Source organism: Hyla sarda, chromosome 3 (assembly GCF_029499605.1).
Source record: "Hyla sarda isolate aHylSar1 chromosome 3, aHylSar1.hap1, whole genome shotgun sequence".
Classification (NCBI taxonomy): Eukaryota; Metazoa; Chordata; class Amphibia; order Anura; family Hylidae; genus Hyla; species Hyla sarda.
In genome coordinates this window covers 81,669,033-81,696,309 of record NC_079191.1, presented here as the reverse complement: position 1 = coordinate 81,696,309, position 27,277 = coordinate 81,669,033, and the positions used below count along the sequence as shown (strand labels likewise).

Here is a 27,277-nt window from a genome sequence, read left to right as displayed (position 1 = left end):
CAGATAGTAAATTGTGAAATAAAAAACAAAAACAAATCAACACATTTTTTTTAATAACATGAAAACTTAATTGAAACAATAGGTCATTTTCTGTTGATGCACTCTCTTTAAAGGGGTACTCCACCCCTGGACATCTTAGGGGATAAGATGTCTGATGTTCAGTACGCTGGGTTTGGGCGTCCATGAGGTCAAGCCTTGCCCCCTCCATTCATTTCTATTGAAGGGGTCGTGACGAGCGACCACAGTCATGCCCCCTCCTATAGACCAGAATAAAGGGGGCGTGGCATGATATCACTGCTGTCCGAACCCCATGTTCTGGCCCAGAGATCGCCGGGTTTCTCAAGAGAAAGGTTTTGGCAGACACCCCTCACCAGTCATTTTCTATTTTCAGGCCAAAAAGAAATATAAAAAAAAAAAAAAAAAAAAAAAACACTACTAGCTTTTAAAGTTTTTTTTTTCTTTTTTAGAGAAAAAGACAGGAAATTTAAATATATTTTTTTTATTTCACAACATATTACAAAAATATATTTGGATAATTTTTTGTCATTTAATTAGTAGACTGTGCCTGTTAAATACAACCATATCTGTGACAGTACTGCAAATGACAAACATCAGGCCACAAGTCAATGAGAAAAAGGAATTTAACTGTTTATAATCTCTGTTCACAGCACATAGAAAACTGTGCGCGGATGTGAAAGGGAGACACAAAGGGAAGCTTCAGATTTCTTTTATAGGTTCACACCAGGTTTGCCTAAAATAACAAAAAATTGCACTGTGCACGGGTACCTATGGTAATCTGTGGCAGTGTCTACAACCCATCACATTTCAGGTTTTCTACATTATCATATCAACCTACAAAATGCATGAAAATCCCTCACAGCCCCAAAATTACAACAATGTTAAAGGGGTCCAAAGGATAGGGGATAAGATGTCTAACCGCGGGGGTCCGGCCGGCCGGCCGCAATCTTGTATTCCCCACCCACCTGTTTGAGCTGCACGCCGTGGTGCCAGCTCACAAACAGCCGGGTGGCGACCATGGGGCCAGAGTATCGGGATGTCACGACTCCGCCCCCGTGTGACGTCACACCCCGCCCCCACTATTCAAGTCTATGGGAGGGGGTATGACGGCCTTGAAGATCGCTGTAGATCTTACTAAATATTGTTCCCCTTTTAACAAATTCTGGTAAATCTAAAAACTAAAAAGAAAAATGGCAACAATCAAAGTTATTAGGAAGTATAGGTGTTTGTTTAAAAAAAAAAAAAATATATAAATAAAAAATGTTTTAACCAACATTTATTCTTCCTAATAAGAGCAATTGGTTTCCATGTATACATGGTGAGCTCTGTTCATACCAGGGATGATTTTGTCCCCGTTCTCAGGATCAGTGGGGGTCCCAGCAGTCAGAAAGGGGATAACAAGGTGAGATGGGAATATCCCTTTAAAGTATACCCAATTCTAGCGAGCAGCAGTGTTAGTTTGTAGCTCGATCCCTGCCCGTAGGAGAGAAGCATTTGGTTGTTTGCTTTCTTCGGAGATGATGTGATTAGACTATTTGTTCTCAGAGGAACTCCTAGAAGATACCAGAAGGATTGCATGTGACCAGGAATGTGAACTAGAGTTAACTGTAGCATTAGGTATGGAGGATGGAAGTATCGTACCATTGAATGTTGCAAGCATGCATTTTTGGCGGGTTGTCAAACATTAGAAAAACATGGCTTTACACCAACAGTACCAAAACGCTCCACGAAATGACTTTGGTGTTGCAGTTCGGCTGCATTCACTTCAATAAATTCGAGCTGCAATACCAGACAGTCTTTGGACAGGTGCGGCACTGTTATAGCAAGAAGTGTTATTCTAAACCTGGACAACCCCTTTAGGACAAACTTTCAAGTATATTTCCCTGGGAAGGGGGACCTTCATATAGCCACTAAAGGTGTAGACCAGTGTTTCCCAAGCAGGGTGCCTCCAGCTGTTGCAGAACTACAATTCCCAGCATGCCCGGACAGCCACACTGGGAGTTGTAGTTCTGCAACAGCTGGAGGCAACCTGCTTGGGAAACACTGGTCTAGACTGAGGCAGACTCATGCAGTTTATGGTGCAGAATATAGAAATTAAGGTCTCTTCCCACTCTGTATAGTGGTCGGGTACAAGTCCTGTTTGGGATCGGTCTTTTGCTTCGGTGTAGAGAATTGTACCGGTTAGGCTGGGTTCATACTACGTTTGTAGTGTACGGGAACCTGATACGGCTGGGGGCAGCGAAAATTGGGCGCACCCGTATCACAGCCAGGTCCGGCCCAAACCCCATTCATTTCATTGAGCCGACCAGAGTTGATCGCTGACTTGGGTCGGCTCATTTTTGCCCCGTATACAGTTTTCTGACCAGACCTAAAACCGTGGTCGTACGGGCCGGGTCTGGCTGGGATACCGGTGCGCCCAGTTTTCGCTACCCCTAGACGTATCCGGTTCCAGTATTGCCAAATCGTAGTGTGAACCGGCGCTAAGAGGGGGTTGACACGCAACTATGAGACTGATAAGTTGGTCATTTACTAATGTAGAGCCTCACTTGATGCCTTGGATTTATACTTGTCTGACACTGGTCCTACTACTATGTAATGACTAGAACTCTAGCAATCATGAGGTTCTTCTTGAGCGATGAAAGCCTCCAGTACATATGTAACCGTGCCATATTTCCTGAATAGTTGTTCTTTGTATTCTGAGGCTATAAAAAGGACAATTGACCGTGTGAAGGGTAAGTCAGAAAAAACAAACATCAAAACAGTAAATAGATGTATGAGCGTACCATAAAATTAAAGTAGTGCGAGCGGTGTAGAAAACATATCCTTTATATACAAAGTGAACTGATGCATCATAATGTCAACAAAAGCATACATAAGGAGGCATTGTCTAGTGTTATAACTTATCTTTTCACCCTTTTACAAAGGAACAATGCATCTTAAAGACGTCCAAACACATTCCAATTATAAAAAAAATGTCCTATATTATTAAAAAAAATAAAAATAAAAAAGTAACAAAAGGGGCAGGCTTAAAATAAAATAAAGATGTCCAATATTTATAAAATACAAAATGCCGTCATGGCATTGAGCGTCCTTTGTAGAAACAATTTATAATGTCTTGTAAAAGAGACCGGATGAAGTTGGGTTCTTCTGTTTAGTGTTCAATCCACCCAGCTCTGCAAAAAACAAGATCTAATAGCTATAAAATACTTGATATAAAAGTATTTTACAAAAAAAAAAAGATTAACATAGTATCCTAAGGCACTGTGCTGTGAGAGCTGTATACAGTCCATGCAGTGTTATTCCAGGTGAGTAATTGTTGCCGTTCACACATACGCTCCAAGTGCAGAATGGAACTCAGTCAGACACTGTACCAGTTGCTGGAACTTGGGCCTTTCCTCGGGGTCCAGAGCCCAGCAGCACGCCATGACTGCAAACCTGGAGAACAGGAGGTGAGCAGAATGTTAGACCAGGATCAACAGCAAATACACAAAGTAACCTGCACTGTATAGGTGGAGAATGGTTCCAAAATAGAGGAACACTTAACGGGGTTCTCCGGTGCTTAGACATCTTATCCCCTATCCAAAGGATAGGGGATAAGATGCCTGATCGAGGGAGTCCCGCCGCTGGGGAACCCCGTGATCTTGCACGCGGCACCCCGTTTGTAATCAGTCCCCGGAGCGTGTTCGCTCCGGGACTGATTACCAGCGACTACAGGGCAAAGTGTGACATCACGCCCCCATGTGTTGTCACGCTCCGCCCCTCAATGCAAGCCTACGGGAGGGGGCGTGACAGCTATCATGCCCCCTCCCGTAGGCTTGCATTGAGGGGCGGAGCGTGACATCACACGGGGGCGGGACGTCACACGTCGCCGGTAATCAGTGCCGGAGCGAACAGGCTCCGGGGACTGATTACAAACGGGGTGCCGCGTGCAAGATCACAGGGGTCCCCAGCGGCGGGACTCCCTCGATCAGGCATCTTATCACCTATCCTTTGGATAGATGTCTCAGCACCGGAGTACCCCTTTAACCCCTTAAAAACACAGCCCCATTTTGGCCTTAAGGACACAGTAACTTATTTTCGCATGTTAATTTTTTTCCTCCTCGCCTTCTAAAAATCATGACTTTTTTTTTTTCCATCCACAGACCCATATGAGGGCTTTTTTGTGTGTGTGACCAATTGTACTTTGTAATGACACCTTTTATTTTACCATAAAATGTATGGTAAAAGAAAATATATTTGTGCGAGGAAATTGAAAAGAAAACCGTAGTTTTGCAAAGGTTTCGTTATTATGCTGTGCATTTTACGGTAAATATGACATGCTTTCTTTACTCTGTGGGTTAATACAATTAAAATGATACCCTTGATTAGATACTTTACTGAGCCCCCATCAATTGTCTTCACCCCTCCATGAAGCCTCTTTTTCTGCAGCGGTGGACGCGGTGAGTGTAGGATTCATTTCTTCATTGAGGGTGCATTCACACGCTATTACTAGCAGCGGGTTTCCTGCTACGGGAATCACGCTGCGAGTTACAGTACCACTGATTTAAATGGGTCCACAGACAGTCTGCAATAGTGTCAGATTTGCGGACTGTCCGCAGACCCATTCAAATGAATGGTAGCGTAACTCGCAGCAGGTAGTTACTAGCATGTAACGCACCCTTACTGCTGTATTTTTTCATGTCTTCGGCTTATCCGTGCACCACAAGCACCACCCCACAATTCCACAATATTGAGCTGTCTTCACATGGAACCAATTTCCAGGTGCTGGATTAATTAATCCCAGAAGTTTGAACTGTGCCTCCTCCTCTTTAGGCTAAGATACTATTATTGTACTGCTATTTTATTTTATTTTTTTTTACAAAATAAGTGTTTAAACCACCTATAACTTTTTTATTTTTTCGTATATGGGGATGTATGAGGGCTCATTTTTTTGCACCGCGGTCTGTAGTTTTTATTGGTACCATGATTGTGTATGTGCGATTAATTTTTGTTTGAATATGATGCGACAAAAAAAAGCAGCATTTTTGAACTTTTTTTTTATGTTTATGCCATTCACCATACAGGATCATTATATTTTGATAGTTCGGACATTTACTTATGCAGCAATGCCAAATACGTGTATAAACTTTATTTTTCTTAGGGGGTTAAAATGGGAAAAAGAGGTGATTCAATCCTTTATTGGGGGAGGGGCTTATTCCCCCTTTTTTTTTAAACTTCATTTCAAAGTGCCGCATTTCCACATATGCAGTGATCAGTATTCATCACTGCAACCAATCGCTGATGTCCGCCATTACCGGCGAGTCCCTTGCTGATAGCAGCCAGTGGTGTAGAAGGCATTGTGTCATTTCCTTTATATTTACTTAACTTCTACAGAACTCATACTTACAGCTCATCCGGGCAGTTGATAGGCTGGGCTATTCTGTAGCCATCCTTCAGGTAAGCAGCCATCTCAAATGGGTCAATGTCAACATATGGAGTCTGTCCCAAAGTCATCAGTTCCCACAGTGTTACTCCAAATGCCCACTGGAAACAAGGACATAGCAAGTTAGAATAGAATAAAAAAAATAAAACCCTGTAAAGGCTAAAAAAAAAAGCACATCAAATTAAATTTTATCACAGCATGTAACCTATATAGTCAACATGGTGTATACCACGGACATGTATACCATGCTTTATGGCTGTAAACAAAATTCAAGCATCAGACAATAGGGCATGACAGATGAGGAGGCACAACTTAGTACTACCCTGTTCAGATGCAAACTACACTGCTCAAAAAAAATAAAGGGAACACTAATATAATACATCCTAGATCTGAATGAACTAATCGTATGAAATACTTTCGTCTTTACACAGTTGAATGTGCGGACAACAAAATCACACAAAAATTATCAATGGAAATCAAATTTATCAACCCATGGAGGTCTGGATATGGAGTAACACTCAAAATCAAAGTGGAAAACCACACTACAGGCTGATCCAACTTTATGTAATGTCCTTAAAACAAGTCACAATGAGGCTCAGTAGTGTGTGTGTGTGTGTGTGTGTGTGTGTGTGTGTGTGTGTGTGTGTGTGTGTGTGTGTGTGTGTGTGGCCTCCACGTGCCCGTATGACCTCCCTACAATGCCTGCGCATGCTCCTGATGAGGTGGCGCCAACGCCTGGACAGTCTGTGATGCATCATGGCGTTGGTGGATGGACCGAAACATGATGTCCCAGATGAGCTCAATCGGATTCAGGTCTGGGGAACGGGTGGGCCAGTCCATAGCATCAATGCTTTCCTCTTGCAGGAAATGCTACAACTAGACTCTTCTGGTGGGGCATGTCTGAGTGGTACGCATTCATAAAACTGTATCCCAGCATTGCAAGTGTGAGTGTTGCAGGGATATGCTACTTAACTAGACCAGTGTTTCCCAACAAGGGTGCCTCCAGCTGTTGCAAAACAAACTCCCAGCATGCCCAGACAGTCAGAGGCCGGGCATGCTGGGAGTTGTAGTTTTGCAACAGCTGGAGGCACCCTGGTTGGGAAACACTGAACTAGACTCTTCTGGTGGGGCTTCGCTTTCTGAGAACAAAGGCAACATGCAGTAAAAGTTCAACATGTCTGACCCTTCTCTCCCTCAATCATCTGTCAGGAGAGAATCAGGAGGCCTTAAAAAAATCTTAATCCTTCCAGTAGTTATTTACAAATAGAAGTAATTTACAAATCTGTGACTTTCTGGAGCCAGTTATAAAAAAAATAAAAATAAAATAATTCCTGTGATACCCCTTTAACTATAGCAATGACCTACCATAAGGCTGAGCAAAAGTCAGCAATACAGTGAGGTCAGAATGCCAGTGTGTGGGATTACATAATCCCCTAGACATGGCAGCACAAAGCCTGATAGCGGAACAATATCGACAATTCCACAGGGACTGGGCCATAGAAAAGCAATGAGGATAAATAATAGTGACTCCCTGAACCAGGTCATTTTCTACACTGAGCTGGGAACAAGACTCAAAATGTTTCTTCAATGGAAGGAAGTCTATGACATCACAATTCTTAAGAACACAGATACTGGAATGTTCTGGGCACCGGTAACGTCTGATAAGCCATGTTGGTTTTCATATTTCATATAAATGGGAATAATAAGATTGGTAACAGAACAATGCAACAATCTATATAAAAAGTGACAAAATAGAGAATGAGCATTATAAAAAGAGTAAGGACAAGATGATCTATGGCAGTGGTCCCCAAACTGTGGCCCTCTAGATGTTGCAAAACTACAACTCCCAGCATGCCTGGACAGCCAACGGCTGTCCAGGCATGCTGGGAATTGTAGTTTTGCAACATCTGGAGGGCCACAGTTTGGTGACCACTGATCTATGGTCTTATGTAGTGATAGGGAGCCCAGACATAGCATTTCCTATTACAATCCTAGTACTGGAGCCAGGAGCATGTTACGTAAGGGAGATGACTTAATCCTGAGCCGCTCAGTGTAGGTGGAGGATGAAACCAGCAGCCTCCGCATCCCAGTGAGTAGCCCCCGTGTAATCCCATCATTCTCTCAGGTCTATCCATACGGGGACTGGGATTCATCTCCCTAAACTACATGAAATATATACGGACAGATAATCTCAGGTGAGACAAGGAAGTAAGAGTGAGGCAGGGACATTAAACTGGGTGGGGCAAAAACCCCATCAAGATCTGATCAAAATAAAACTATTCACTTTAAATTGTCAGCAAAAATTGTCCTAAAACTGCTCCTGATCAAAGAGGTCAAGGTGGCGAAATTCACAATAGTAGGAAGGCGGGTGTATATAGGGGCAGACACCTGCTATATCCTTTTCTTAAAGTGGTTATCCAGGAAAAAAAAATAACTTTTTATATTATATATATCAACTGGCTCCAGAAAGTTAAACAGACTTGTAAATTACTTCTATTAAAAGGTTTTAATCCTTTCAGTATTCATGAGCTGCTGAAGTTGAGTTGTTCTTTTCTGTCTAAGTGCTCTCTGATGACACCTGTCTCGGGAACTGTCCAGAGTAGAAGCAAATCCCCATAGCAAACCCCTTCTACTCTGTGCAGTTCCTGAGACAAGCAAAGATGTCAGCAGAGAGCACTGTTGAAAAGACAGAAAAGAACAACTCAACTTCAGCAGCTGATAATTATTGGAAGGATTAAGATTTCTTAATACAAGTAATTGTCAAATCTGTAACTTTCTGGAGCCAGTTGATATAAAAGTTTTTTTTCCTGGAATACCCCTTTAATGTACTGCTGTGTATTGTAAAAAGGGGCTTCTCAACTTTAAAAGGGGTACTGCAATGTTCAAAGTTGGGGTGCACAGAATGTGCATCTTAACCCCTTAAGGACCCAGGACGTACTAGAACGTCCTGGCACCCTGGGCTTTAAGGACCCAGGACGTACTAGTACGTCCTGGTGTTTCTCCGGTCTCTGCCGCGCCCCGGGCAGAGATCGGAAGCGGATGCCTGCTGAAATCCTTCAGCAGGCATCCAGGGCAAACGCCGAGGGGGGCCATGTAGGCCCCCCATGTCGGCGATCGCCGCAAATCGCAAGGGAAATCGCCCTTGCGATCTGCGGCGATACCGGGCTGATCGGGTCTCTGGGACCCGACCGCCCGGTAATTTCGCATGATCCCCGGCTGTCACAGACAGCCAGGACCATGCTAACGTATAGGAGCGAGGTGGCAAACCGGCCACCTCCTCCTATACCCTGCGATCTGTCGGTTAACTAACCGACCAATCGCAGGAGGGGGGGCGGTTACTTCCTCCCGTCCTGCCCGGCCCCTGAAAGTCCGGACAGGACGGGAGGAAGACCGGAGGACGTGGCGGGGGACGGGGGAGTGCTGGGGACCGGCCCCGGTACTTACCTCGTCCCTGAAGACCCGGATCCAGACGATGAAGATGGCGGCGGCGGCGACAGGTGAGTAGATCTTCAGCCGCGGTCGGGCCCTTTACAGCAATGCACGTCGCCGTAAAGCGACATGCATTGCTGTAATGGGACCCTGTAAACTACAACTCCCAGCATGCCCAGACAGCCCTTGGCGTCTGGGCATGCTGGGAGTTGCAGTTTTGCAACATCTGGAGGTCCACAGTTTGGAGACCACTGTGCCCTTCCAGATGTTGCAAAACTACACATCCTCAGCATGCCCTTACTGTCCAGGCATGCTGGGAGTTGTAGTGCTGTAACATCTGGCCCTTCAGATGTTGCAGAACTACAACTCCCAGCATGCCTGGACAGTTTTGGCATACTGGGAGTTGTAGTTTTGCAACATCTGGAGGGCTGCAGCTTGGACACCACTACACAGTGGTCCCCAAACTGTTCTCCTCCAGCTGTTACGTAACCACTACTCCCAATATGCCCTTCGGCTGCCTGGGCATGCTGGGAGTTGTGGTTTTGCAACAACTGGAGGTACACTGGTTGGGAAACATTGTCTGTTTCCTAACTCAGTGTTTCCCAACCTGTGTGCCTCCAGCTGTTGCAAAACTATAACTGCCAGCATGCACTGATAGACTGTGCATGCTGGGAGTTATAGTTTTGCACCAGCTGGAGGTCCCCCCCCCCCCCCCCCCCCCCTGTGAATGTACAGGGTACTTTCACATGGACAGGGGGCTTACAGTGAGTATCAGGCTGCAAGTTTGCGATGCAGCAAATTTTGCGCGGCAGCTCAAACTCGTAGCGGGAAACTCTGTAACCCCCCGCCCGCGTGACTGTCCCCTAAAAACACTACACTACACTAACACAAAATAAAATGAAAAGTAAAAAACACTACATATACACATACCCCTACACAGCCCCCCTCTCCTCCCCAATAAAAATGAAAAACGTCTGGTACGTCACTGTTTCCAAAATGGAACCTCCAGCTGTTGCAAAACAACAACTCCCAGTATTGCCGGACAGCCGTTGACTGTCCAAGCATGCTGGGAGTTTTGCAACAGCTGGAGGCACCCTGTTTGGGAATCACTGGCGTAGAATACCCCTATGTCCACCCCTATGCAAATCCCTAATTCAGGCCTCAAATGCGCATGGTGCTCTCACTTCGGAGCCCTGTCGTATTTCAAGGAAACAGTTTAGGGACACATATGGGGTATCGCCGTACTCGGGAGAAATTGCCTAACAAATTTTGGGGGGCTTTTTCTCCTTTCACCCCTTATGAAAAGGGGAAGTTGGGGTCTACACCAGCATGTTGGTGTAAAAAAAAAAAAAATTTTTACACTAACATGCTGGTGTTGCCCTATACTTTTCATTTTGACAAGAGGTAAAGGGGAAAAAAGCCCCCCAAAATTTGTAATGCAGTTTCTCCTGACTACGGAGATACCACATATGTGGGTGCAAAGTGCTCTGGGGGCGCACAACAAGGCTCAGAAGGGAGAGTGCGCCATGTACATTTGAGGTGATTTGCACAGGGGTGGCTGATTGTTACAGCGGTTTTGACAAACGCAAAAAAGAAAAAAAAACCACATGTGACCCCATTTCGGAAACTACACCCCTCACGGAATGTAATGAGGGGTGCAGTGAGAATTTACACCCCACAGGTGTCTGACGGATCTTTGGAACAATGGGCTGTGCAAATAAAAAAATTTGTACAGCCCACTGTCCCAAAGATCTGACAGACACCAGTGGGGGTAAATGCTCACTGTACCCCTTGTTACATTCCTAAAGGGGTTTAGTTTCCAAAATGGTATGCCATGGGGGGTTATTTTGCTGTCCGGGCAACATAGGGGCTTCATAAATGCGACACGGCCCCGGGCAAAATTTGCTCTCAAAAAGCCAAATATGACTCCTTCTCTTCTGAGCATTGTAGTTCGCCCGTAATGCACTTCATGCCAACTTATGGGGTACCTCCATACTCAGAAGAGATGGGGTTACAAATTTTGGGGGGTATTTTCTGCTATTAACCCTTGCAAAAATGTGAAATTTGGGGGAAACACACATTTTAGTGAAAATTTATTTTTATTTTTTTACATATGCAAAAGTCGTGAAACACCTGTGGGGTATTAAGGCTCACTTTATTTCTTGTTATGTTCCTCAAAGGGTCAAGTTTCAAAAATGGTATGGCATGTGTTTTTTTTTTGCTGTTCTGGCACCATAAGGGCTTCCTAAATGCAACATGCCCCCAAAAAAACATTTCAGAAAAACGTACTCTCCAAAATCCCCTTGTCGCTCCTTCGCTTCTGAGCCCTCTACTGCGCCCGCCGAACACTTTTCATGGACATATGAGGTATGTGCTTACTCAAGAGAAATTGGGCTACAAATTCAAGTATAAAGTTTATCCTTTTACCCCTTGTAAAAATTCAAAAATTGGGTCTACAAGAAAATGCAAGTGTAAAAAATGAAGATTGTGAATTTTCTCCTTCACTTTGCTGCTATTCCTGTGAAACACCTAAAGGGTTAAAACGCTGACTGAATGTCATTTTGAATACTTTGGGGGGTGCGGTTTTTATAATGGGGTCATTTGTGGGGTATTTCTAATATGAAGACCCTTCAAATCCACTTCAAACCTGAACTGGTCCCTGAAAAATAGTGAGTTTGAAAATTTTGTGAAAAATTGGAAAATTGCTGCTGAACTTTGAAGCCCTCTGGTGTCTTCCAAAAGTAAAAACACGTCACTTTTATGATGCAGACATAAAGTAGACATATTGTATATGTGAATAAAATAAAATAAATATTTGGAATATCCATTTTCCTTACAAGCAGAGAGCTTCAAAGTTAGAAAAATGCTAAATTTTCAAATTTTTCATCAAATTTTGGGATTTTTCACCAAGAAAGGATGCAAGTTACCACAAAATTTTACCACTATGTTAAAGTAGAATATGTCACGAAAAAACAATCTCGGAATCAGAATGATAACTAAAAGCATTCCAGAGTTATTAATGTTTAAAGTGACAGTGGTCAGATGTTCAAAAAATGGCCGGGTCCTAAGGTGTAAAATGGCTGGGTCCTTAAGGGGTTAAAGAGGTTTTCTGTGAGATACTATTGATGGATATCCACAGATCTTCTGCAGCCTCAGCTCCCACTGGACTAGAGTATGGAGCCAATTGCTTCATGCCCAGTAGTGGGGGCACTAAACAGCTGATCAGCAGGGGTCCTGGGTGTTGGCACCCTGCCGATCAAATATTGGACCTGTGGACACCGATATTTTTCTTGAAAACCCCTTTAAAGGGGTACTCCACTGGAAAAAATTTTTTTTAAATTAACTGGTGCCAGAAAGTTAAACAGATTTGTAAATTACTTCTATTAAAAAAATCTTAATCCTTCCAGTACTTATCAGCTGCTGTATGCTACAGAGGAAGTTCTTTTCTTTTTGAATTTCTTTTCTGTCTGACCATAGTGCTATCTGCTGACACCTCTGTCCATGTCAGGAACTGTCCAGAGCAGGAGAGGTTTGCTATGGGGATTTTCTCTTACTCTGGACAGTTCCTAAAATGGACAGCGGTGTCAGCAGAGAGCACTGTGGTCAGACAAAAAGTAAATTCAAAAAGAAAAGAACTTCCTCTGTAGCATACAGCAGCTGATAAGTACTGGAAGGGTTTTGATTTTTAAATAGAAGTAATTTACAAATCTGTTTAACATTCTGGCACCAGTTAATTTAAAAAACATTTTTTCCAGTGGAGTACTCCTTTAAAGGGGTTTTCAAGGAAAATATCGGTGTCCACAGGTCCAATATTTGATCGGCAGGGTGCCAACACTAGGGAGAGGCTGGATGAAGCGCGCAGGAGCACGTGAAACAAACCGGTTGTAGCCTCTGAGTGCTCCTGAAGACGCTGACCCGCGATCCCCTCCAGCCAGGAACGTTGATGCCGTTGTTGTGGTGAGTGAATGCTGCATTCTTTTATTGTTATATAATTTACAAAGCTGTTTAACTTTCTGGCACCAGTTAATTTAAAGAAGAAGAAAAAAAAAAAGTTTTCCAGTGGAGTACCCCTTTAAGTGTAAACCCACACTAAACCAGTGCTTCCCAAGAAGGGTGCCTTCCAGCTGTTGCAAAACTACAACTTCCAGCATGCCTGGACAGCCGAAGGCTGTCCAGGCATGCTGGGAGTTGTCGTTTTGCAACAGCTGGAGGCACACAGGTTGGGAAGCACTGCACTAGACACTAAGGTCACATTCCTACATGCCGGTAAATGCACGCAGCCGGAAAAGAAAAAAAAATCATGTCCCTCCACCTTTACAAATATCTGTGTAATGTTACAGGGATTATTAGCAACACTGTACAGCCATTTTTTTTTTTTTTTTTTTTTTTTAACAGGTGGGGATGTGGCTTATATTTTCTCCAAATCTGCACGGATTTCGGTGTGGATTTGCTGCAGATTTTGGTTAGGAAACTTTTATTTGCTGAGGATTTTAAGATTTTTCCTTCTGTGTTTATTTTAATAAACACAAAATTGTTTGATGTGCTGCAGATTTTAAAATCCATATTCAACAAAGCTAGAGCAAAAAAAGCGCTGAATTCATGAAGAAGCATAGACAGCATGTGAAACTATTCTACACCGGCCCCTGCAGTGGTCACACCGCTTAAAGAGTAGCTATCAGTAAATTACATTTCCCTATTCCCCCCTCCCCATTTGTCCCTGACACTAACTACATCTATCCCTGTCTATTTTCCCGCAAATACCCATAAAAATACCTTTTTTTCCCCAACAGCTGCAGGAGCTCAGAGTTGAGCTCTCTGGTGAGGGCAGGAAGTGGGCGGCCCCGACAGGCGTGACGTCATCTGAAGCCTGGCCGGGGCCCGCTTCCGCCCATCTCCTCTCTCCCCTGAGATAGACTGCAGCTCGCGCGCTGCAATGAATGAGGAGAGGGATATGCAGGGGGCGGGGATATTTAAATTCCGGGCGCCATGCGAGCACGAGCGCTGTGCTCGCTCTCTGCCTGTTTCCTATACAGGCAGAGAGTGAGCGCGCTGTGAATGTGCATTCCGGACCACGCTGTGGCACTCTGCCCGGCCAGAATCGGTCTGAACCTGCTGAACGTCAGGGGAGGAATGTAACCCTGAGCCATATAGGGTGACACCTAGTGGCAAGGTTTTCAAATGTAAAATAACCACATTACATGATTTTTTTAAAATAAAATATTAGAAACATTTTTGTTTTTTACATAATCTATGTAATCAAAAAAAAAAAAAAAAAAAAATGAGAGTACCAATTTAAGTTTTGTTTGGATTTTTTAAAGATTTTACCCCGACCAATATGGTGAGTTCTACGACATCTTTTATCTTCGCTGTTATATTAGATTTATGTGCAATTCTAGTAAAGTGAAATCTATGATAAAACTATTCTGGAGTACATCTGCTTCTTGCTGGACATGTATGAATACATGGATAAGTTAGTGTTACCATCCCACTGGGTTCACACCACGTTTTTGCAATACATTTCCCGTATACGTTTTCAATTTGAAAACTGTACGGAACCGTATTGAAACATTGACTCTCAAAAAGATGCATCAGGTTGTGTCCGTTTTGCATCCTGTACGGTTTTGTCAGTTTTGTTCCCGTACCCAAAACCGTAGCCTACCACGGTTTTTGGTCCAGGTGAAAAACCGTATTGAAACATATACTTTTTTTTTTTTAAACATGGGAATCAATGGGAACCGTACATGCGTATGATTCAATCCGGTTTTTACCATACGGTTTTTGACTTTGCACACAGTTTTTTTCTTGGAATTTCAATCAAACAAGTGAAACTTTATTCACAATGGAATGAAAAGTTAAAAACGCATACGGTTTTTTCTTTTTAAAAAACGGATGCACCGGACATAATTTTCTTAAAACCGTATACGGATTAAAATTTGTACACACATTTTCATACAGTTTAGTCAGTTTTTTTTTAATCAAAAACCTGATACGGGAACTGTAATGCAAAAACATGGTGTGAACCCAGCCTCATTAGTATCTATGCACAGCCCAGTATTCTCCAACCAGTGCCGACCGCTTCCCCACATCTAACCTTTTACTGTAACTCATTCCCTGAGTGTTGGTCAGAGGTGAATGAAACATTGCCCAGACACTGAAGCCATTGTTCGTATTCTAAACAAGTGTCCACCCTGATAGATGAGTACAGCCCCTGGACTATAGCTTGATGCTCACGCTTCTGGTAAAGCTTGTGACTGCATTCACTGTACAGGTCCATGTTGGGATGTAAACCTTTCCTACCACAGACTGCTATAATTCTCCGCCTACGAACTTATGGGCAAATGTATTTCATTATTCAGAATGAAGCTTAAAGTTCTGTAGACAGAGATATCCTGCTTGGTGTCTATATAAGGAGGGCAATCTACCAAGATTGACAAAAGCAGCAATTTTGGATTTTTTTAACGTTTACGCCATTCGCTGTATAATTTTTTTTGTATTTTTTTTTTTACATTGCTAGATTTTTTTAAAAAATAGCCAATACCGTTCAGTGTTCTGTATCGGCGATCTTGTCTGGTCTGCTGGAAGCAGGCCAGAGAAGATGATGCCGGGAGAGCGGCTGGAGGCAGGGATGATCCATCCGCCATCAGGGATGATCGGATCCCCACGGCCAATCCAATCATCCATTAGAACGGCCACATTGCCGTGATCAGTAATGATCACAGCATCTTAGGGGTTAATATTGGTCTATCACAATCGCTGATGTCTGCCATTACCAGCAGGTCCCTGGCTGTTGATAGTAGCCAGGATCTGCCGTGCATGAAGTGAGCCCAGCTCCTGCACTCACTTCATGTATAAGAGGTAAATGTACATCCTCGTGCGTTAAGTACCAGGACGTACATTTAGGTCCTGTGTCAGTAAGGGGTTAAATAAAATTGGCTAGTGTTATAGGCTGACTGAAGAGCCATGTTGGCAGTCCTGGTTCTATCAGCAGACACTTACCAGAAACAGAAAATGGATCCAAAAAAAGAAGAAAAGGAAAACTTTCAGGCTTGGATCAGCTCCTGAATGGTAAAGCCTCAGCCCTTGTTCTCTCTCTCTATACAGTGCCATCATACCCTATATCTCTATACAGTGCCATCATACCCTATATCTCTATACAGTGCCATCATACCCTATATCTCTATACAGTGCCATCATACCCTATATCTCTATACAGTGCCATCATACCCTATATCTCTATACAGTGCCATCATACCCTATATCTCTATACAGTGCCATCATACCCTATATCTCTATACAGTGCCATCATACCCTATATCTCTATACAGTGCCATCATACCCTATATCTCTATACAGTGCCATCATACCCTATATCTCTATACAGTGCCATCATACCCTATATCTCTATACAGTGCCATCATACCCTATATCTCTATACAGTGCCATCATACCCTATATCTCTATACAGTGCCATCATACCCTATGTATCTTCTCTCTATACAGTGCCATCATACCCTATGTATCTTATCTCTATACAGTGCCATCATACCCTATGTATCTTCTCTCTATACAGTGCCATCATACCCTATGTATCTTATCTCTATACAGTGCCATCATACCCTATATCTTATCTCTATACAGTGCCATCATACCCTATGTATCTTATCTCTATACAGTGCCATCATACCCTATATCTTATCTCTATACAGTGCCATCATACCCTATGTATCTTATCTCTATACAGTGCCATCATACCCTATGTATCTTCTCTCTATACAATGCCATCATACCCTATGTATCTTCTCTCTATACAGTGCCATCTTACCCTATGTATCTTCTCTCTATACAGTGCCATCATACGCTATGTATCTTCTCTCTATACAGTGCCATCATACCCTATATCTTATCTCTATACAGTGTCATCATACCCTATGTTTCTTATCTCTATACAATGCCATCATACCCTATGTATCATCTCTATACAGTGCCATCATACCCTATGTATCTTCTCTCTATACAGTGCCATCATACCCTATGTATCTTCTCTCTATACAATGCCATCATACCCTATGTATCTTCTCTCTATACAATGCCATCATACCCTATGTATCTTCTCTCTATACAGTGCCATCATACCCTATGTATCATCTCTATACAGTGCCATCATACCCTATGTATCTTCTCTCTATACAGTGCCATCATACCCTATGTATCTTCTCTCTATACAATGCCATCATACCCTATGTATCTTCTCTCTATACAATGCCATCATACCTTATGTATCTTCTCTCTATACAGTGCCATCATACCCTATGTATCATCTCTATACAGTGCCATCATACCCTATGTATCTTCTCTCTATACAGTGCCATCATACCCTATGTATCTTCTCTCTATACAATGCCATCATACCCTATGTATCTTCTCTCTATACAATGCCATCATACCCTATGTATCTTCTCTCTATACAGTGCCATCATACCCTATGTATCATCTCTATACAATACCATCATACCCTATGTATCTTCTCTCTATACAATGCCATCATACCCTATGTATCTTATCTCTATACAATGCCATCATACCCTATGTATCTTATCTCTATACAATGCCATCATACCCTATGTATCTTACCTCTATACAGTGCCATCATACCCTATGTATCTTATCTCTATAGAGTGCCATCATACCCTATGTATCTTACCTCTATACAGTGCCATCATACCCTATGTATCTGCAAGCCATTGCTTTGGTAAGGTCTGAGCTACACAATTGCTCCTGAATCTGACCATGTTAACCACCTGTAAAGCTAGTGTAAAAAGTAGCTGAAAAGTGTTCGGCGCCAACTGTAGATGGAATTAATGCCCAATGCAGACTTCAAAGTTCCTTTATTTGCCGTGCAGACTCGTTTCGAGGTCTGCCAGTCATTGAGAAAGAGGCGCAAGACCTCGTAACGCATCTGAAACAGCGAATAAAGGAACTTTGAATATACCAAGTCTGCATTGGGCATTAATTCCATCTACAGTTGGCACCGAACACCCTGAAAACTTTTCAGCTACTTTTTACACAAGCATTCATATCGAGTGTGGATCCGCGCGTTTAGAGTACTCCGGACGGCTGCGCCACTAACAAGGATCCCAAGGGATTGTGACTACTAGAGGCTTATGAGGTTGTCGTGTACCTAACAGCCTAACAAGGTGAGATTCTAATTCATATACTCACCTTGCTATTCACCTGGTACAAACATACTGCCCAATAGGAAGCTCTGTTTTTTTTTATTTCTTTTTCTCTAACCACCTGTAAAGGCCAAGTTCAAACTACCAGGCTCATATACGTGGCAACCTGTCAAAATCAGATGAGGCACGGGCCCCATTGACTTCAATGTTCAAACTGAACACAGATAGTGAGCCCTGCTTGTCTTCCCAAACTTTCTTTATTTTGTCCCAGCCCAGACACACAGGCAATACTGCGGGGACAAGACCGTGAAAACCTCTCCTACTCTGGACAGTTCCTGACATGGACAGAGGTGTCAGCAGAGAGCACTGTGTTCAGACAGAAAATAACTACTCAACTTCCTTTGTAGTACACAGCAGCTGATAAGTACTGGAAGAATTTTTTTTTTTTACAAGTCATTTACAAATCTGTTTAACTTTTTAGAACCAGTTGACATAAAAAAATGTTTTTTTTTTCCCACAGGAGTACCCCTTTAAGGGCAACCTGCTGAAAATTAACATTGGTGTATTATTGAATTTATATGGCATACATTTAAGAGATTGTCAGAGAAAGAGCCATTCAGCTAGAGCATACCAAACCAGAAGTAAAGGGAGCAAACTCCTCCCTCGCCCAAACCCACCTACCCAACACAATCATTGACGCACTATCATTGTCTATAATCTCTCAATGATAAAAGACACAAATAAAACACTTACCACATCACCAGCACTGGAGAACTCTTTGTTTACCAGACTCTCAAGAGACATCCAACGTACCGGTCGGTTCTCATTGTCACCAAGACAATGGTAATCCATGGGGAAAAGGTCTCGTGATAGAGCATTATCTGTAATCTTTACCTGGAGAGACTCATCAATCCTAAAAACAGAATATGCCCATTAGTGCAAAAAGATTTCTGATATCTAATATTTTGGTTAAAGGGTACCTTCCATCCGAAAAAAAAAAAACTTTTGATACATTATAGATTAATGTATGCAGAATAACTTTCCAATAGCATGTTATTAAAAAAATATGCTTCTTTTTATTTAATTTTCCACTTTGAAAAAATTACCACTAGGGGTCTTCCTACCAGTCCTGCTGGAGTCCTCAATCTCAGACTGCAGCCAGGACACAGACAAGCTCAGCACTGCTCCCTGGCAGTGAGCAGTGCTGAGATTGTCTGTGTTACGGCTGCAGTCTGAGATTTAGGACTCCTGCATGAGTCTGAAATCTACCAATATAAAATAAAAGGACTGGTAGAGAAGAAGAAAATTAAATAGAAAGAAGCATATTTTTTTTTTAAATAACCTGCTATTGGAAAGTTATACATTAATCTATAATATATCAAAAGTTTTTTTGATGAAAGGTACCCTTTAAAGAAATCTCAGGTAACATCCCTATTAAATTTAATAGGATTATAATTAATTTTTTTTGCATCATATTTAGTTCCGTCATGTAACCTTTGATCATTCTGCCCATCAAAAATTTAAAAGTATTCTACTATAGGATTTTACACGATTAAAAGTAAAAAAAATAAAAAAAATATTAAAAACAGAAGAAAAAAACCCAAAGTATCTCTTAATAAAGTCAACATCCTCAACTTTGGATGAGATAATTTTTAAAATGACTGATAATCTGTCCACAATGGCATCAAGGCCATCAATACATATTAATAATCCCTGGTTTTCTGATCCAGTTACTAAAGCAGCATTTCCTAACAAGGGTGCCTCCAGCGGTAGCAAAACTACAACTTCCAGCATGCCCGGACAGCCTTTGGCTGTCCGGCCATGCTGGGAGTTGTAGTTTTTCAACAGCTGGAGGCATCCTGGTTGGAAAACACTGCACTAAAGACATATCAATGAAGTCAGTGAGAAATTAGCCACTTACACACAGTTTCTAGCAGCAAGGTCTTTGTGGATAACTTCTCGTCTGGCCAAGTAACTCATCCCGCAGGCTATCTGAATAGCCATGTGTACAAGATCTTGCTGGGAAATAGCCTAAGGGTGGAAAAAAAAAAAAAAAAAACACATTAAAAGTGGAACGTCGAGGACCTCAAGACCAGACAATAGGAGAATTAAGACTAGACAAGCACATATTCTATGTCAATGATCTGTGCTCACATCTGCGTTAGTATACTCCATAAGTCTAATGAATGTACAAAAAGAGACAGAAAAATGAACATTCACATGTGAATTTGGCCTTTATAAACACTTTCCAAGTACAAAGGAATGATGTTTTAGCAAATCCTGGATCATAATGGCAGCTGCACAGTAATAGGAATCTGGCCCGCTTGTTAAATAGTCATATTTTTATAGTATGAACTTAGTCAAAAAGCTCACAGAAAAAGTTGTACAGATCTAACTGTATCCTGATGCAACTATATGTCTTCCCAAGGGGATTCGAGATTTGTTTGCCTGCCCCCTATAATGTGATCAATATGTAGCAATAGCAAACAATGGTTAAAGAGGTATTCCGGCCCTAAGACATCTTATCCCCTATACAAAGGATAGGGGATAAGATGTATGATCGCGGGGGTCCCGCCGCTGGTGACCCCCGCAATCTCTAATGCAGCACCCCATATCATCAGCTTCACGGAGCAAAGATTGCGGGGCTGGAGTATCGCGATGTCACCGCTCCCCCCTTGTGATGTCCCGCCACTCCGTGAAGCTGATGATAGGGGGTGCTGCATTAGAGATTGCAGGGGTCCCCAGTGGCATGACCCCCGTGATCAGACATCTTATCCCCTATCCTTTGGATAGGGGATAAGATGTCTTGAGGCCAGAGTACCCTTTTAAGGATCACGTGGTCTGTGGTTGTTTAGCTTTTTATTCTTTCTGGATGCCACTATTAGCTATTTTAACAATAATAGAGAAGGAGCTGGCTACTGGATCACATTTTGGAGAATAACCTGTGCACCACGCCTGGGTGAGCAAACTACATTGATTTTTTCATCTATACAAGTTGCACTGAGATCATCTGGCAGAAAGAAATGTCAGAGAGGGGAAACGTGTCAAACATTTAAATAGACAAAAATGGATAAACTACATTGTGTATGTATAGATCTGTGCAGGGACAATGTGAGGGTGTGTAATTAGATGTTCTCTGTGAGTTGTGGGGAGGAATCTGTGAGTGCACTGGCTTCATATGCCATGAACATCAAACAGTTAAAGCACTATAAACCAACGTGTCCACACTAGTAAGAATGTTTTCACAGGCATAAAGGTGAGAGAAAAAGTGGATATAACCAACACATATGCATATGAAGCACTTGTACAGCTAAATGTATTAGACTGTGTTGACAATGATTGGTGCCTTCACTGGTAGTTCCAGATTTAATGGAAAGTATAGCGCAGCATGTAGCACTATTCTACCTTTAATAGGTAGACACTATTATGGAACCCAGAGGACCCAATTATAATTCAAGGGGGTCTATCAGGGGCTGCTGGTGTCAGTCATTTAAAGGAGTACTCCGGGATATGAAACTTATCCTCTATCCTAAGGATAGGGGATAAGTTTCAGATTGTGGGGTGTCCGACCACTGGGGACCCCCGCAATCTCCCGTACAGAGCCCTCGGCTCTTTGCCGAAATAGAGCGTTTTTACCACCGCATGACGCGGCGGCCAACACGCCCCCTCAATACATTTCTATGGCAGAGGCAGAGCCTGCAGAATGCAGCGCTTTGACCTTCCCATAGAGATGTATTAACCCCTTCATGACCCAGCCCATTTTCACCTTCATGACCTGGGCATTTTTTGAAAATCTGACCACTGTCACTTTAAACATTAATATCTCTGGAATGCTTTTACTTATCATTCTGGTTCCGAGATTGTTTTTTCGTGACATATTCTACTTTATGTTATCGGTAAAATTTCACTGATATTTGTATCCTTTCTTGGTAAAAAATCTAAAAATTTCATGAAAATTTAGAAAATTTAGCATTTTTCTAACTTTGAAAGTCTCTGCTTGAAAGGAAAATGGATATTCCAAATAAATTACATATTGATTCACATATACAATATGTCTACTTTGTGTTTGCATTAAAAAATTGACAAGTTTTTACTTTTGGAAGACACCAGAGGGCTTCAAAGTTCCGCAGCAATTTTCCAATTTTTCTCAAGATTTTCAAAATCGTAATTTTTCAGCGCCCAGTTCAGGTTGGAAGTGGATTTTAAGGATCTTCATATTAGAAATACCCCATAAATGACCCCATTATAAAAACTGCACCCCCCAAAGTATTCAAAATGACATTCAGTAAGTGTTTTAACCCTTTAGGTGTTTCACAGGAATAGCAGCAAAATGAAGGAGAAAATTCTAAATCTTCATTTTTTACACTCGCATTTTCTTGTAGACCCAATTTTATAATTTTTACAAGGGGTAAAAGGAGAGAAATCACCCTAAAATTGGTAACCCAATTTCTCTTGAGTAAGGAAATACCTCATATGCATATGTAAAGTGTTCGGCGGGCGCAGTAGAGGGCTCAGAAGGGAAGGAGCGACAATGGGATTTTGGAGAGTGAGTTTTTCTGAAAGGGTTTTTGGGGGGCATGTCCCATTTAGGAAGCCCCTATGGTGCCAGAACAGTGGACCCCCCCCACATGTGACCCCATTTTGGAAACTATACCCCTCATGGAATTTAATAAGGGGTGCAGTGAGCATTTACACCTCACTGGCGTTTGACAGATATTTGAAACAGTGGACTGTGCAAATCAAAAATTTTATTTTTCATTTTCACAGACCACTGTTCCAAAACTCTGTCATACGCCAGTGGGGTGTAAATGCTCACTGCACCCCTTATTACATTCCGTGAGGGGTGTAGTTTCCAAAATGGGGTCACATGTGGATATTTATTGTTTTGCGTTTGTCAGAACTGCTGTAACAATCAGCCACCCCTGTGCAAATCGCCTCAAATGTACATGGTGCACTCTCCCTTCTGGGCCTTGTTGTGCGCCCCCAGAGCACTTTGCGCCCACATATGGGGTATCTCCGTAGTCAGGAGAAATTGCGTTACAAATTTAGAGGGTCTTTTTTCCCTTTTACCTCTTGTGAAAATGAAAAGTATAGGGCAACACCAGCATGTCAGTGTAAAAAATTAATTTTTTTACACTAACATGCTGGTGTAGACCCCAACTTCACCTTTTCATAAGGGGTTAAAGAAGAAAAAGCCCCCCAAAATTTGTAAGGCAATTTCTCCCGAGTACGGCGATACCCCATATGTGTCCCAAAACTGTTGCCCTGAAATACGACAGGGCTCCAAAGTGAGAGAGCGCCATGCGCATTTGAGGCCTGAATTAGGGATTTGCATAGGGGTGGACATAGGGGTATTCTACGCCAGTGATTCCCAAACAGGGTGCCTCCAGCTGTTGCAAAACTCCCAGCATGCCTGGACAGTCAATGGCTGTCCGGCAATACTGGGAGTTATTATTTTGCAACAGCTGGAGGCTCCGTTTTGGAAACAGTAGCGTACCAGACGTTTTTCATTTTTTGGGGGGAGGGGGGCTGTGTAGGGGTATGTGTATATGTAGTGTTTTTTACTTTTTATTTTAGGTTAGTGTTAGTGTAGTGTTTTTAGGGTACAGTCACATGGGCAGAGGTTCACAGCAAGTTTGCCGCTGGAAGTTTGAGCTGCAGCGCAAAATTTGCGCCATCTCAAACTTGCAGCACTCACTGTAAACCTCCGCCCATGTGAGTGTACCCTGTACATTCACATTGGGGGGGGAGGGGGCAAACATCCAGCTGTTGCAAACTCCGAGCATGCCCTTTGGCTGTCCGTGCATGCTGGGAGTTGTAGTTTTGCAACAGCTGGAGGAACACTGGTTTGGAAACACTACGTTAAGTAATAAACTTTCAAGTGTTTTGCAACCAAACTTAGTGTTTCCAAACCAGTGTGCCTCCAGCTGTTGCAAAACTACAACTCCCAGCATGCATGGTCTGTCAGTGCATGCTGGGAGTTATAGTTTTGCAACAATTGCAACAGCTGGAGGCACTGAGGTAGGAAACGGACAATGTTTCCCAACTAGTGTGCCTCCAGATGTTGCAAAACTACAACTCCCAGCATGCCCAGACTGCCAAGGCATGCTGGAAGTTGTAGTTCGGCAATATCTGAAGGATCAGATGTTGCCGAACTACAACTTCCAGCATGCTTGGGCAGTCTGGGCATGCTGGGAGTTGTAGTTTTGCAACATCTGGAGGTCCACAGTTTGGAGACCACTGTATAATGGTCTCCAATCTGTGCTCTTCCAGATGTTAGAGAACTACAACTCCCAGCATGCCTGGACAGACTGAGCATGCTGAGATTTGTAGTTTTGCAACATCTGGAAGAGCACAGATTGGAGACCATTATACAGTGGTCTCCAAACTGTGGACCTCCAGATGTTGCAAAACTACAACTCCCAGCATGCCCAGAAAGCCAAAGGCTGTCTGGGCATGCTGGGAGTTGCAGTTTTGAAACTCTCAGAGGCAGCAGTGAGATCGCTTTACGGCGATCTCACTGCTGCCAATGAAGATGCCGCACTGCTGCCGGAAACTCACCTCCAGGACGCAGCGCCGCCGGGACCGCATGGAGGACGCCGGGACCGCACGGAGGACGCCGGGACCGCACGGGACACCGCTCCGACGGGTAAGTGATGCCGGGGGACGGGTCAGGGACACTTAGCAGAGCAGTGTGTGTCCCGATCCCCGTGATCAGGACTCACACACCGCGCTGCTAAGTATCCTGATAGCGAAACACTGCTATCAGCTAGTCAGATTTGACCAGCTGATAGCAGCGATCGCTGGGGGGGGAGGGGGACGAAACCCCCCGTGGTCGCACGGTAAGATGGCTGGCTATCAGTGATAGCCACCATCTTTCCGGGCGCTGCGGGATGCCGCGAGTAGCGGCAGTAATGTCCATGATGTACCTGTATGTCATGGGTCGGGAACACCTTGCCACCCATGACGTACAGGTATGTCATAGGTCGGGAAGGGGTTAAGGGGGCGTGTCAGCAGCAGCGTCATACGGTGGTTGGACACACACCCTGGCCGCAGGGGGCCCAGAAGGGGGACACAGGAGGCAGAAGACCACTGCACAAGATCTGTCAGTGCCCCCACTGTTAACTGGTCTGTAACTGGGCACTGCAAGGCCTCCAGTGGTGTTAGTAGGAGACAGTCCTATGAAGTAGGCCCTTAGACAGCACCTTTCGCCGGCTTCACCTTCAAGCAAGGTTGCATCATGTAATATTGTAATTGACAGTGCATGTGGAGGGTGTTTTCAAAACCTTATTTACACAAAATGGAAGTGAATATATTACAATCTATGCTGCTGAACCGTTGTGAGTTTTTACCACTGATGTCCTCTTTTTGAAATGCAAAGGGTAAAATCTTTAAGCAATACATCTGTGGCCAGAACAGAACGTCAGAGGGCCAAGATACTGGGGAGATCAGACAGCCATGTCTTTATACAATGCATAGATTATGGTACTCCCTGTATAAAGTCATAAAACGGCACATCTAGAAGCCATTTAGGTAATGGGAAGAAATGTACACTAAATGTCTGTATTATGTAGGTGCAGCCTTTTTAGACAATTGGCTTTCAAATGAAAATATCTAGATCAGTCCCTGTCAAACTTGGTCTTCTGGAAAGGTAAAATATCCTTGAACAGTTTCCTCCACAATGTCTCCTGGCTGGTCATGCCCTCACATGCACTGATGCTCAGGCAACGACTAATGCACAGCTTTGCAAATGAGCCCTAAAGTAAGATTACAGGACCACACTTCAGAAACTCAGTCATCATGTTCTTATAAAGGACTTGTCAAACAAGAACATTCTCTACCCACCCTTGGGGGACTCAATAAGGGAAAATAGGTATGGAAGGAAGAGTACACTGCACTTAAAATAAGGTTAAAGGGATTATCTCTTTTTTTTTTTTTTTTTTTTAACAGCCCAGAATACTTCATTTATAAAATCCTGCCGATCCCGCAGTGCCTCCAGTATCCCACTTTTGCTCTCTACTGAGATCCTCTACCTGGCCGATCTGTCAAACTGCAGCTCAGGGTTTTGCAGCATTGTCCTGCCTCGCCTAATGATTGGCTGAGCCACAGTGTGATGTATTGAGTTCCAGCCCCGGTCATCATGCTGGTGCCTGGGTCTAATACATCAATATGACACTCAGCCAATCACTGGATTGCTGCAGAGGACGGGAGCAGGATACCGGAGGAACCATGGGAGTGGCGGGAGGTAGGGCCAGAATTTTTCTTCCGTTTCTCTGGGAGGTCAAACCAGGATAACCCCTTCAAATGATGGCCTGATTGACATTTGCACAGTGTGTGGGTAAAGCCTAGCATAGTGCAATAGGCCATTTCTTTTTTTTTGGTAACCCACCAGTTATCATAAGGAAGTCATTGTTTCCCTGAACTATTGGACTTTTTTGCTGAACCTGAATGCTCCTGTAAATCAGAATATGGCTGCTCCAACCTTCCAAGAGTAATGGACACAATTCTCAGCCATGATTGTCGATGCTCCTTGAGTGACCCATATTGAGCAATACGGCAGTGCTAAAGAACACTATCCTAATGAAAATATACACACATTCCTCTGGTATCTCCCGAGACTGCAACTCATATCCTCATGTTCACATTTTCCTTTGTAAACTGGCAACTCCACAGCTTTGCAAGATAACCAAGGGTCAAGTTAGGGGTCCTCCCTGTTCTGAGCAGAACAGGGCACTTGAAGCAGTCAACAAAAGATTCAGTAAATGAGTTTTACACTTCAACCTCGCACTTTATCGCAAACATCCATCATGATACTGTAGTGATAAGCTAATTGAACGCTTTTGGGTTTCAGCATTAACTGGACCCAAAACTTGTCTTCCCAGATATGGCCAATTGGCATCCGTGACTCCTTCTTCTGCCTAATCCTTCCAGCAAATCTGCTGTTATTGTAAGCCGTCTGGGTAAACGCATTCGATGGTTTACATTCTTGAGCTCAATGTTAACAGAGTCGATGTAAAGAGAACTTGATACACATTAGTCATGGACAATACAATACAGGAATGTAGGTGCACTACTGTGGTAGATGTATACAATGACATTGGCTATCCCTCAACACTGATGTTAAAATTGAGACATTGGCCAGTATATCCTTATATGAAGGACATACCAGAGCCCTTCATATAAGGATATACTGGCAAATGTCTCAATTTTAAAGGGGTTCTCCGGTGCTTAAACA

At 43.1% G+C, this 27,277-nt stretch overlaps 1 protein-coding gene across 3 annotated transcripts in view; it reads right to left on the bottom strand.

Annotated features, from left to right (window-relative positions):
* Window positions 1–475: 475 nt before the first annotated feature.
* Window positions 476–27,277, bottom strand: part of RYK (receptor like tyrosine kinase) — a 167,080-nt gene continuing 140,278 nt past the window's right edge. For 2 of the 3 annotated variants that reach the window (XM_056564403.1, XM_056564404.1), the window contains exons 12-15: window positions 19,964–20,073; window positions 18,796–18,955; window positions 5,405–5,541; window positions 476–3,453 (exon numbers count right to left, since the gene is read on the bottom strand). In XM_056564403.1, coding sequence (XP_056420378.1) covers window positions 3,342–3,453; window positions 5,405–5,541; window positions 18,796–18,955; window positions 19,964–20,073 — 519 coding nt within the window. In that variant the 3' untranslated portion in view covers window positions 476–3,341. The remainder of the gene's footprint in view (window positions 3,454–5,404; window positions 5,542–18,795; window positions 18,956–19,963; window positions 20,074–27,277) is intronic. The other variant, XM_056564401.1, reaches the window with a different exon arrangement.